The sequence below is a fragment of the Giraffa tippelskirchi genome, chromosome 5 (genome assembly GCF_054371585.1).
Source record: "Giraffa tippelskirchi isolate mGirTip1 chromosome 5, T2T-mGirTip1v1.2.pri, whole genome shotgun sequence".
In the NCBI taxonomy this organism is placed as follows: Eukaryota; Metazoa; Chordata; class Mammalia; order Artiodactyla; family Giraffidae; genus Giraffa; species Giraffa tippelskirchi.
In genome coordinates, this window is record NC_137279.1 from 160,904,763 (window position 1) to 160,917,574 (window position 12,812).

A 12,812-nucleotide genomic window follows, 5' to 3' on the forward strand; every position below is an offset into this window, starting at 1 on the left:
AAATACAGATTAATTTTATGTGACAGTATCATTTTGCTGATCATGCCACAAAGGCACAGAGAGGAAGGGACTGAAATTTGACCCCATGTAGGCATGATCCAGAGCCCAGGCTTTACTGCTGTAGGACACTGTCCTGAGTGTATCTGAATTCATTCAATTAGATCTTCTGTGTCTTTCCTCTCCAGGAAAGACCTTTGCTCACATTGGGCAGTCACTTTCTAATCTGAAAGCAAACATGAGATGTAGGAAAACCTTCTAGTCTTCCTGTCTACAAGAGCTTCAGGTTTCCTATTATAGTGCCAAGTTTTAGCTGTTTTAAGTGTTATAATTATTCTTCCTTAAGTTTTTGTTGTTGTGGGAGTTGTAACACACCCTTCTAATTATAGATTTCATTTTCAAGGAAATTATTTTATTCAATATGTACAGCAATCCAGTTATTAACAGTTCGACAGGAAAGAAATCAGTATTTCCTTTCCCAATGTAAAGAAATTAGGATTAAGAGAAAATTGTTTCTTGTCCAAGGTCATGTGCCCAAGGAATTGGCAGAAAACAGCCTAAGACTCGTTTTTTTTTTAATTTTTTTTGTAAAGTAGAGTGGATTTACAATATTCTGTTACTTTCAGTAGTAGAGCAAAGTGATTCAGTTATACATATATATTTATAAATATATATATGTGTGTGTGTGTATATATATATATATATATATATATATATCTTTTTTTTTTTTTTAGTTTTTTTTTCCCTTACAAGTTACTACAAAATATTGGTATATTTCCCTGAGCTATACAGTAGGTCCTTGTTGGTTATGTATTAAGTTCTAATCTAGTGTTCTCCGTAACACAATTAGAATGTAACATATTTACTTACTTAAAGGCCCTTCCATTTTAAGATTCACCAAGTTCATGTCATATGTATCAATTATTATATTGCTGTGTTACAAAGGTGGTAAACTCAGTGACATAAAACAGTAAGTGTGCATTGTTGCCTGACATCTACAATTGAGCTGGGAGCTTGCCTGATCTTAGCTGGGCTCTCTTGCCTGTGTAGGAGGTCAGATGGCTGAATACTGATCTAGGACTGCCTGGGCTGGGTCAGTGGGGCTCTTTTCCAAGTTTCTTCCTCCAGCAAGCTGACCCCAGCTGGTATACATGTGGATGATAAGACCCAGGAGGGAGAAAAGCATACAGTGCCTCCTGAGGGCCAGGCTGGGAACTGGCGACCATCATTCCCACTGCATTCCCGTGCCCATGAAGGTCATACTGTGAGCCCAGTTCAAGGGAAAGGGAAAATAGCACAGTTTTTATGGGAAGGGCTATGAAATCACATTGCAGATGATGTGGGTACAGGGAGAGGGGGGGAATTGGAACAAGTGTTGAAATCAGGTAATATCACTCTTTCTGCCTGAGAAGAATGAAATTCATAGAAGGTAAGCAATTTGGGGTTTTCCTCAGTTGTGGCAGAATGCAGCCTACCTAAATAGAGTAGGAAACAGAAACCTGAAACATGCTCTGAATCAAAAAGTCAACACTACTATTAGGTTTTTCTCCCACCACACTCCCATTTGGGGCACAGTTGATTTGACTCATTCTTGATCCAGCACTTTGTAAAGAAAGCTTCCTTGAAGAATGGGGTGTGGAGAGCTCCCTCCCTTCTCTTGGAGAGGCAACCAGGTGTGGAATTAGAACACACACACAGTCAGGGCAGATAGCAAAGGTATTATTGCAAACATATTTTTTTTTCTTTTTTTCTTCATTGAAGTTTTTCCCTTTTGATGCAGCAAAGCAGCAGACATCTTCATGAAAGACAAGAGGCTGAGTCCTCATCTTTCAAAATAATCACTGGATCATAGGAGACAAGAATAGAAAGACCTTTTTTCAGAAACCCTAGACCAATTCTCTCATTCCTAGTGAGGTGATTGATCTAGTTATTTAGTGGAAGTGCCAAGGAGAAGGTCCACATTTCCCGTAGTCCAGAATGAAGTTGTAGAATCAAGTGGCCCTCCTTTTCATGATTTTAAAATCAAATTCATATCTCCTGTACTACCCATATCCTTGTCCAGCCACATAATGTAGTTAGGAGATTATTTTACAAGTTTGACAACTGAAAATGGTTTAGGTTGGTGAGAATATTTACTTATAGCCCAGAACTGGTTACTGATGAAACCAAGACGGTAAACCTGGATCCTGACTCTGTGGGTCCAGTTTTGTCGCAAATCTAGATTGCTCTAGGAGAATTTTCAGTATTTACAATACAGCTGATTTGGTGCCATATGAACACATTTCTTCATTTGCTGCATTTTTAACCGATGTCCTCATTGTTGTATTAGTGATGTGGAGAAAGATCAGAGAGAGGGGAACAGAATGATTAGAAACTGCTAGTGGGAAACGCAGGCACAAAATTATATAAAAAGGACATAATTCTGAAGCATATTTTGTTTTATTAACCACGTTTGCAGACATTTTCTAATCTTACTTTTCAACAACTGCTTACAGGCAGAGGACAAGATTGAGGCATACATACAATAACTATTTTTGAAGAATATTTCATGACATGGAGAAAAACCAAAGTAACAATAGCAATGCCCAGAATTAACAACAGAGAGTATCATCCCAGTGATGATGTGCAGGAGAATCTTTACAAAGACAGTGAGGAAATATTGCAAATGTTAACAAGGGTTTTGTCTGGATTATAGGATTACAAACATCTTTTATATCTTTATACTTCTCAGACATTTTTTTTCATTTTTGCAGTGAACATTAATTAATTAGTGAGAAAGTAAGTTATTAAAATACCCACAAGAGAGTTAATGGAGACCCGAGCAGGGTGTTGTATCTCAAGTGGGGAGGAGGGCATCATGAAGGGAAGGGCCTGAGGGAAGCCTGAAAGAGATGGTGCAGAGGTTGGATGAGACGCTTCGGCCCTGCACGGGGAGCCCTGGCAGGGAGATTCCCAGTCACAATGGAAGGAAACGTGATATAGAGAGAAGATGCCTCATACTTGAGAAGGCTTGATCTGATGTTCACTTTCTTACACTTCTCAACAGTTTTGTTTTTATAACGATTGAAAAATATTAAAACAGAATTTTGCTTTTTGTCTGCTTTTGTCATCATCATTTCCTAATGGATTTTTGAAAGACTTAAGGCTAGATGCTGTTTGTAGGTCAACCCAGCCGCACTCTTGTTCTGTCCACAGCCTTACCATCCTGACCCCTGAAAGCACTGAGCTGTGCGATTGTAGATTCACTTAACCGGGCTTAGGTTTACAAGGTGGTTGCCGTGAAATAAGCCAACTACATAAAGACCAGGGCCTATCAGGCTGTCACTTTGCTCAGGTTTTTTAAGACGTGGTACAAGATTTCAGTCCTTACGAGACACAGTCACCACCTGAGCAGGTAACTCGTCTCATATTTTTGTCTTTTAGGAAAGCGGATGTGCCTTGGAGAACAATTGGCCAGGACCGAGTTGTTTATTTTCTTTACTTCACTTCTGCAAAAATTTACCTTCAGGCCTCCAGAGAATGAGAAGCTGAGCCTAAAGGTCAGAGCAGGCCTGACCAACTCCCCAGTCAGCTACCGCCTCTGTGCCATTCCTCGGGCCTGAAGTTGTCGAGGCGGGGAGGGGAAGGGAAGCAAGAAGAATGGGCCTGTCCCCCACCCCAAGGCAGGGCGCATGCTCAAAAGTGAGGGAGCAGCACTCAGTGCCTCTAGGACAGGTCACAGGAACTGGACTCAGAGGAAACTGGATCCAAACCCCAGCTTTACCGTCTCCAGTGGGGCCTTGGGCAAATCAGTTATGTTGTGAGTGATTTCATTTTCATCTGGGAAATATAAGGTGGACACTGATTTCTTCTCTAAAAGAAAAACTAATGCAAAGATAAGAGGAAATAAAGGGCTTTAAATGGCTTGGAAACTATAAAGCACATCATAAAATTCATAGTTGTGATCTGCCACCTTGTGTCCTTTCTTAGACAGAAATTTGCTTCTAGCCTGTTGAGATGGCCTGGGTCAAAGTGGTGCCAAATGGTGGATAAGAGTTAGAAGTTGGGCCCTGGGGCAGCCACAGAAGTCGGCCAGGAAGGCCCTCACACTTGGTAGCACCGGGCAAGCTTATACTGCTTCTCCTTCAGACTGGCCCCTGGGAAGTCAGCAGGGCAGGTGGATTCCTGGTTGATAAGCACGGTTCTATGGAAAAGCAGTTTATCTGGTTTACCTAAGAAAACACTACCTTGGCCTTGGACACCAGAGCCAAATAGAATGTTACCAAATTTAAACAAACATGGAAAGCAAGCTAGGGGTAAGTAAATGTGGAAATATTTTCTGACTTTAAGGTGTCTTCTTACCTTAAAACCTCCCTCATGAATGATTTACGAACCCCCTTATTGTTGTTAAGAACATGGTGGTTGTGATATTTTGTTAAAAATTGATTGTCACTGTGATTGACATGTATCCCCAGTCTAAACACAGCTGATGAGCATTGACAAAGTATAGTATAGAAGGAGACAGAAATGCAGGAATCCTGCTCAGCCCTCCTGGGTGGGTGCTAAGGAGAGAAAATGCCATCAACTGGAAGGCCAGGTCCCACTGAGAGCCCACGGGGTTTGGATGCCAACCCGCATGCAGACAAGCAATGAACCCTGGTAAACTGCATTAAACCTTATAGAAGGTCTTTTTTCCTAAGGCTGTTAGAATTAAGGAATTTAAATAACTCAGAGCAAAAAGGGCCATGAAGGCATGGAGCTTTTCAATCCTGTTGCTGGGATTCAGAGAAAAGCTAAATCAGTGGGCACCATTAGGAAGGGAAATAGAAATAGAGAGGGAGAGAGGGAGGGAGGGAAAGAGAGTCTGGCTGGATCTAGCCTGAGTCTGTCAGAGCCAATTGGAAGTCAAAGAAAAATGGTTGTGTTTCCTAAAGTGCATGGGGAGGGTTTGAGCTAGACTAGAACTCACTTCACGGAAAAGAGACAGGGAAAAAGTGAAAACATTAGCAGACTTTATTTTCTTGGGCTCCAAGATCACCGCAGATGGTGACTGCAGCCATGAAATTAAAAGATGGTTGCTCCTTGGAAGAGAACCTATGACAAAACTAAACAGCATTAAAAAACAAAGACATCACTTTGCCAATAAATATCTGTATAGTCAAAGCTATGATTTTCCGATAGTCATGTACAGATGTCAAAGTTGAACCATAAAGAAGGTTGAGCGCTGAAGAATTGATTCTTTCAAATTGTGGTGCTGGAGAAGACTCGAGAGTCCCTTGGACAGCAAGGAAATCAAACTAGTCAACCCTAAAGGAAATCAACCCTGAATATTCATTGGAAGGACTGATGCTGAAGCTGAAGCTCCATACTTTGGCCACCTGATGCAAAGAGCTGACTCATTGGAAAAGACCCCGATTCTGGGAAAGGTTGAGGGCAGGAGGAGAAGGGGGTGACAGAGGATGAGATGGTTGGCTGGCATCACCGACTCGATGAACATGAGTTTGAGCAAGCTCCGGGAGTTGGTGATGGACAGGGAAGCCTAGCGTGTGCAGTCCATGGGGTCACAAAGAGTTGGACACAACTGAGTGACTGAACAACAACAGCAGGAAACTGAGAGCCCCAGCTGCATCACCCAAATGCACTTTCCTTGTAACCTCTTGAAAAGCTGCCTCTCTGGAAAGCACTGCAAATTATATTTCTAGAATAAAAGGAATCAAACCAGACCTCGAACTTCCCGAACATCTGGGACCTTGTCTTCCACTCTTTATTCCCCCAATCAGTTCATCCTCTTTGGAGACTAAGAATTGGCCAAAATACTTTTCATTATGTGCTCAGTCTCCTAAATTATAAAATATAGGGCTTTGTATAGTCATCTCTGAGGTTCATTCCTACTCTGTTGTGCATTTTCTGTGACTCTATAAGGGCAGGCATTTACCTACTCCCATGAGATCAATGGAAAACCCCTGGACACTCATCTGGCCTGATAGATGCAATGGAGCCCAGACCCAAGTAGCCTGTGACCACAATTAACCAGAAACTTGGGGACACAGGACTGAGGGTAGGTGAACTTTCTGCCCATGAAAAATGTCTCTTCTTTTCTCAAAGCTCACTGAGAGACTGTAAAATATAAATTCTCGATCTGTAAAAGCATTACAAAATAATTTTTGTTTTCTATCCTTTTATAACACTCTTATTCCTCATCTATTTTGGAAGCTCATGGTTCCCTCTCCCTCTTCCTTTGTGTCTGTGTCTGACACATAGCATGCCAGCATATGACATGTTCTGTGACATCATGGATGAGGCACCGATTTTCCTGAAAAGCACCTAGGTTGTGAATATTCCTTTCACCCCCGTCTTGCATGGAGACAATGAAGATATGGAGACAATGAAGAAGTTAAAGAGTTGGAGGAAGATATACCATCCTGAAAATTGAAAGTTGAAAGTACTAATCTCTCAGTCATGTATGACTCTTTGCAACCCCATGGACTGTAGCCCACCAAATTCCTCTGTCCATGGGATTCTCCAGGCAAGAATACTGGAGTGGGTCACCATGCCCTTTTGCAGATATACCATCCTAACACCAATCAAAAGAAAAGTGAAGTAGCTGTACTAAGTGCTGATATCAGAGCAAGGAAAATTATCATAAACTTTAAAAGGGAAGTACATAACAAAAGGATCAGTTCTCCATGAAGACATAGCAATTCTGTAATGTGTATGCACCTGCAAACTGATGGAACTGCAAGGGAAAATAGATGAATTTCTTATTATAGCTAAACACTTGAATATCCCTCTACCATCAGTGGACAGAACCAAGAGTCAGAAAATCAGTAAAGGCAAAGTTGAACCATGCAACATTATCAATTACTTGGATTCAATTGACATTTATAGAATTCATAATCTAACTAGAGTAGCACACATATTCTTCTCAAGCTCATGTTGAACATTTACCAAACAGGCCACATTCTAAGTATAAAACACACTTTATCAAATATCGTATGGAAATCACACAAATTATGCTTTCATAACAAAATGGAGTTAATTGGAGACCAATAAAAGAATAGTACATGAAAAACTTAAAACTACTTGAACATTGAACAACACACATAAATAAACATGGATCAAAGAACTCTCCAAAAAATATCTATAAACAAAAAATATATAAACTATCAAAATGTGTAGAAATCAGTGCTTTGAGGAAAATTTATACCATTGAATAAAGAAAGGTTTAAAATAAACAATCTATGCTTCTACCTCATGGTTCTAGAAAAGGAAGAAAAAATTAAATCCAAAGAAAGCATAAGAAAATAAATAATGAAATTTAAAGCATTAGTGAATGAAATTTAAGATAGGAAAATAGAGAAAATGAACAAAACCAAAAGTTTAAAAATTTTTTTTTAAAAAAATTTGCAAACATCTAGCCAAGGTAACTAAGAAAAACGAGAGGTGGTGTAAGTTACTACTAGAAATGAACATGCAACATCACTACTCACCTCATGGACATTGTAAGAAAAGAATATTATGAATAGCTCTGTGCCCACAAATTTGAAAAATGAGCCAATTCACCGAAACACAGTGTAGAAAAACTCACAAGGAGAAATAGATATCTCAATAGGCCTGTATCTATTGAAGAAATAAAATAAATAATTGATCAAATTTGAAAAGTGAAAGCATCAGATCCAGAAGCTTTCAAACATATATTCTACTAAACTTTAAGCAGAGAATTATAGCAAGTTGCTACAATCTCTTCCAGAAAATCAAAGCATAGAAAATACTTCATAATTCAGCCCTTGAGACCAGCATTGCCCTAATTAAAAAAAAAACAAACTAAAGACATCAGAAAAAGGGAAAAATCAATCTCTCTTTGAATATAAGTGCAAAAATCTTCAAACAAGTATTAGTAAATCAAATCCAGAGATTACACAAAGAGTTATACAGCATGATCAAGTGGAATTTTTTCTATGGTGCAAAGTGGGTTTGAAATTCAGTAAATGAAGCTCCATCACATCAACAGGCTAAAGAAGAATATTCATATGATTTCATCAACAGATGCAGAAGGAGCATTTGACAAACTCCAACATGCATTAATAATAAAAAAATCTTAGCAAATGAAGAATAGAGAAGGACTTCCTCAACTTGATAAAAAAATATCTACAGAGAACTCATGGCTAACTAACATCATAGTCAATGGCGAGAAGCTAGATGCTTTCTTCAGAAAATCAGTAAAAAGATATGGGTATCCATCTTATTCAAGATTTTACCAGAAGTCCTAGCTAATGCAATATGACAAGAAAATGAGACAAAAGATATATATATATGTAAACTACCAAGAAAGAAACAAAATATCTAAGTAGAGAATCCCAAGAAATTAACAAAATGCCTTCTGGGACTAGTAAGCAATGATAGCAAGGTTGTAGGATAGAACACTGGATTATACTACAAAAGTATTAAGTAAAAAATGATTAACACAGAAAATTTAATTTCTTTAAATACCAGCAAAGAACAATAGGAATTTGAAATTAAAAACTTAGTATCATATGCAAGCTAAATATGGGAACTTTCTTTACTTATCACTGATTTTTATGTAAATTTATAATACAAAATTGACTATCTGTTCCTAAAATTTTTATGGAAAAGCAAAAGATCCAGAATAATAAATACAAAATTGAAGGAGAAGAGCAAAGTTGGAGGACTGACACCAGCAGACTTCAAGCCTTACTATAAAGCTGCATATCAGGATGTGTGTTATTGGTGGAGAATAGACACATAGATCAGTAGAACAGAATAAAGACCCCAGAAATAGACTCAGAAAAATGCAGTCCTTTGACAAAGGAGCAAATGCAACTCAATGGAGAAAAAGTAATATCTTCCGAAAGTGTTGCTGGAATAACTGGACATCCCTATGGAAAAAATGAACCTGGACACAGATCTTACACTTCTCACAAAAGTTGACTCAAAGCGGATCACAGATGTAAATGTAAAACTCATTAAACTCCTAGAAGATAACAAGGAAGCTATCTAGATGACCTTGAGAGTTTCTCAATGATTTTCCATACAACACCAAATGCATGTTTTATGAAACAAAAAAGTAAGCTGGACTTCATTAAAATTTAAAAAATTCACACTTATTTGAAAGTGCACTTTGAAAATTAGCCATATTTATTTCACATAGCAGCTGTTCAGATAATTATGGTTGAAAACCCTCTTTCAAGGATTGAGTGAACATACAAAATATAAAGAATACATTAAAAACAAATATATATGTATATGAAGTGCAGTGAAGGTCATTCAGTTGTGTCCAACACTTTGCAACCCCATGGACCATACACTCCATGGTACTCTCCAGACCAGAATACTGGAGTGGGTAGCCATTCCCTTCTCCAGGGGATTTCTCAACCCAAGGATCGGATCCAGGTCTCCCCTATTGCAGGAAGATTCTTTACCATCTGAGCCACCAGGGAAGCCCATATATGAATATACATAGTCACTTTACACAAACACACCAATAAGAGTAACTTCAGAGATGACCTATGTTAATGTAGCTTGATTGCGGTGATCTCTCATTTTATGTACTTAACATATAAAAACATCAAGTTATACCTTTTCGGTTCAGTTCAGTCACTCAGTCATGTCCGACTCTCTGTGATCCCATGAACCACAGCACACCAGGCCTCCCTGTCCATCACCACTTCCGGAGTTTACTCCAACTCATATCCATTGAGTCGGTGATGCCATCCAACCATCTCATCCTCTGTCATCCCCTTTTCCTTCTGCCTTCATCTTTCAGGCATCAGGGTCTTTTCAAATGAATCAGCTCTTTGTATTAGGTGGCCAAATTATTGGAGTTTCACCTTCAACATCAGTCCTTCCAATGAATATTCAGGACTGATTTCTGTTAGGATGGACTGGTTGGATCTCCTTGCTGTCCAAAAGACTCTCAAGAGTCTTCTCCAACACCACAGTTCTAAAGCATCAATTCTTTGGCGCTCAGCTTTCTTTATAGTCCAACTCTCACATGCATACATGACTACTGGAAAACCATAGCCTTGACTAGACAGACCTTTGTTGATAAAGTAATGTCTCTGCTTTTTAATATGCTGTCTAGGTTGGTCATAATTTTTATTCCAAGGAGCAAGTGTCTTTTAATTTCATGGCTGCAGTTACCATCTGCAGTGATTTTGAAGCCCCCAAAAATAAAGTCAGCCACTGTTTCCACTGTTGCCCCATCTATTTGTCATGAAGTGATGGGACCGGATGCCACGATCTTAGTTTTCTGAATGTTGAGCTTTAAGCCAACTTTTTCACTCTCCTCTTTCACTTTCATCAAGAGACTCTTTGGTTCTTCTTCGCTTTCTGCCATAAGGGTGGTGTCATCTGCATATCTGAGGTTATTAATATTTCTCCTGGCAATCTTGATTCCAGCTTGTGCTTCCTTCAGCCCAGGATGTCTCATGATATACTCTGCATATAAGTTGAATAAGCAGGGTGACAATATACAGCCTTGACATACTCCTTTTCCTATTTGGAACCAATCTGTTGTTCCATGTCCAGTTCTAACTGTTGCTTCCTGACCTGTGTACAGGTTTCTCAAGAGGCAGGTCAGGTGGTCTGATATTCCCATCTCTTTCAGAATTTTCCACAGTTTGTTGTGATCCACACAGTCAAAGGCTTTAGCATAGTCAATAAAGCAGAAATAGATGTTTTTCTGGAACTCTCTTGCTTTTTCCATGATCCAGCGGATATTGGCAATTTGATCTTTGGTTCCTCTGCCTTTTCTAAAACCAGCTTGAACGTCTGAAAGCTCATGGTTCACGTATTGCTGAAGCCTGGCTTGGAGAATTTTAAGCATTACTTTACTAGCATGCGCGATGAGTGCAATTGTACAGTAGTTTGACCATTCTTTGACATTGCCTTTCTTTGAGATTGGAATGAAAACTGAACTCTTCCAGTCCTGTGGCCACTGCTGAGTTTTCCAAATTTGTTGGCATATTGAGTGCAGCACTTTCACAGCATCATCTTTCAGGATTTGAAATAGCTCAACTGGAATTCCATCATGTCCACTAGCTTTGTTAGTAGTGATGCTTCCTAATGCGCATTTGACTTCACATTCCAGGATGTCTGGCTCTAGGTGATTGATCACACCATCGTGATTATCTGGGTCATGAAGATCTTTTTTGTATAGTTCTTCTGTGTATTCTTGCCACCTCTTCTTAATATCTTCTGCTTCTGTTAGGTCCCTACCATTTCTGTCCTTTATCAAGCCCATCTTTGCATGAAATGTTCCCTTGTATCTCTAACTTTCTTGAAGAGATCTCTAGTCTTTCCTATTCTGTTGTTTTCCTCTATTTCTTTGCATTGATCGCTGAGGAAGGCTTTCTTATCTCTTCATGCTATTCTTTGGAACTATGCATTCAGATGGGAATATCTTTCCTTTTCTCCTTTGCTTTTCACTTCCCTGTTTTCACAGTTATTTGTAAGGCCTCCTCAGACAGCCATTTTGCTTTTTTGCATTTCTTTTTCTTGGGGATGGTCTTGATTCCTGTCTCCTGTACAATGTCACGAAACTCCATCCATAGTTCTTCAGGCACTCTTCTCTCAGATCTAGTCCCTTAAATCTACTTCTCACTTCCACTGTATAGTCATAAGGGATGAGCTCCAAAGAACTGATGCTTTTGAACTGTGGTGTTGGAGAAGACTTGAGAGTCTCTTGGACTGCAAGGAGATCCAACCAGTCAATCCTAAAGGAAATCAGTCCTGAATATTCATTGGAAGGACTGATGCTGAAGCTGAAACTCCAATACTTTGGCCACCGGATGTGAAGAACTGACTCCTTGGAAAAGACCCTGATGCTGGGAAATATTAAAGGCAGGAGGAGAAGGGGACGACAGAGGATGAGATGGTTGGATGGCATCACTGACTCAATGGACATGAGTTTGGGTAAACTCTGGGAGCAGGTGATGAACAGGGAGGCCTGGTATGCTGCGGTCCATGGGGTCACAAAGAGTCGGACACGACTGAGCGACTGAACTGAATTGAACTAGCTTGAAGTCCTAAAATTCTCATGGAATGAAACAGAACTCTCAATGTTTAGGTTGTGAATATTCTTTCAGTGGACACAAAAAAAACCTCCCATCCTAGCCTTTTCTCAGATCCAAATATGTTCTCCAGGGAATCCCAAGCCTGACATCTAGTGGGTAGCAGGCAGGCTGGGCTCCAGCCCAGAGAACAACAGACTCAGGTTGGGGAAAGTTGGGGAGAAGGGAGGAGGAGGCAGGACCTGAGGAAGGACAAGGAGGGGTAAGGTGGACCGGTGTCACAGGGAGCCAGGGGTGGGGCTTAGCTGAGCGCTGGGGGAAGGGAAGAGCAGTGATGGGAGGAGGGAAGGGCGGGGTGAGACAGTAGGATGGGGCGGGGCCTGGGAACCCGGCTGAAGGCACAGAGGCTCAGATCCTCGGGGACTTTTGTCGCTCGGAGCACTGAAGAGGGACAAGACATGGCAGCCATGTTGGAGGTACTGGGGTCCCTGGCGGCGGCCCTCTGGGCGGCTCTCCGTCCTGGCACCCTCCTCCTGGGGGCTGTCTCGTTTCTCTTCTTTGCTGATTTCCTCAAAAGGCGGCGTCCAAAGAACTTCCCGCCAGGGCCCGCGGGCCTGCCCTTTGTAGGCAACGCGCTCCATATGGCCCCTGAGAAGGCGTACCTGTTGCTTCAGCAGGTAGGACTGGGTGAAGGTGTCAGAGCCGCGTCCTGACCCTGCCTGCAGGACAAGGGCCATTCCGGGTACCGAGGACCGGAGCATGGGGGTTTCTGAAGCTAAATCGGGAACTGGGTACACCCTGCTT

General features: G+C 40.6%; 3 protein-coding genes across 8 annotated transcripts in view; 2 read left to right on the plus strand and 1 right to left on the minus strand.

Annotated features, from left to right (window-relative positions):
• Positions 1 to 3,694, plus strand: part of LOC145505030 (cytochrome P450 2J2-like) — a 30,124-nt gene extending 26,430 nt beyond the window's left edge. For both annotated transcript variants that reach the window (XM_081486706.1, XM_081486707.1), the window contains one exon: positions 3,421 to 3,694. In XM_081486706.1, the coding sequence (XP_081342832.1) occupies positions 3,421 to 3,599 (179 nt within the window). In that variant the 3' untranslated portion in view covers positions 3,600 to 3,694. The remainder of the gene's footprint in view (positions 1 to 3,420) is intronic.
• The window catches only part of HOOK1 (hook microtubule tethering protein 1), a 208,102-nt gene that overhangs the window by 41,429 nt on the left and 153,861 nt on the right, over positions 1 to 12,812 (minus strand). The gene's annotated exons all lie outside the window — the stretch shown is intronic.
• Positions 12,374 to 12,812, plus strand: part of LOC145505029 (cytochrome P450 2J2-like) — a 28,205-nt gene continuing 27,766 nt past the window's right edge. Inside the window, exon 1 of one of the 2 annotated variants that reach the window (XM_081486703.1) lies at positions 12,374 to 12,685. In XM_081486703.1, the coding sequence (XP_081342829.1) occupies positions 12,377 to 12,685 (309 nt within the window). In that variant the 5' untranslated portion in view covers positions 12,374 to 12,376. The remainder of the gene's footprint in view (positions 12,686 to 12,812) is intronic. The other variant, XM_081486704.1, reaches the window with a different exon arrangement.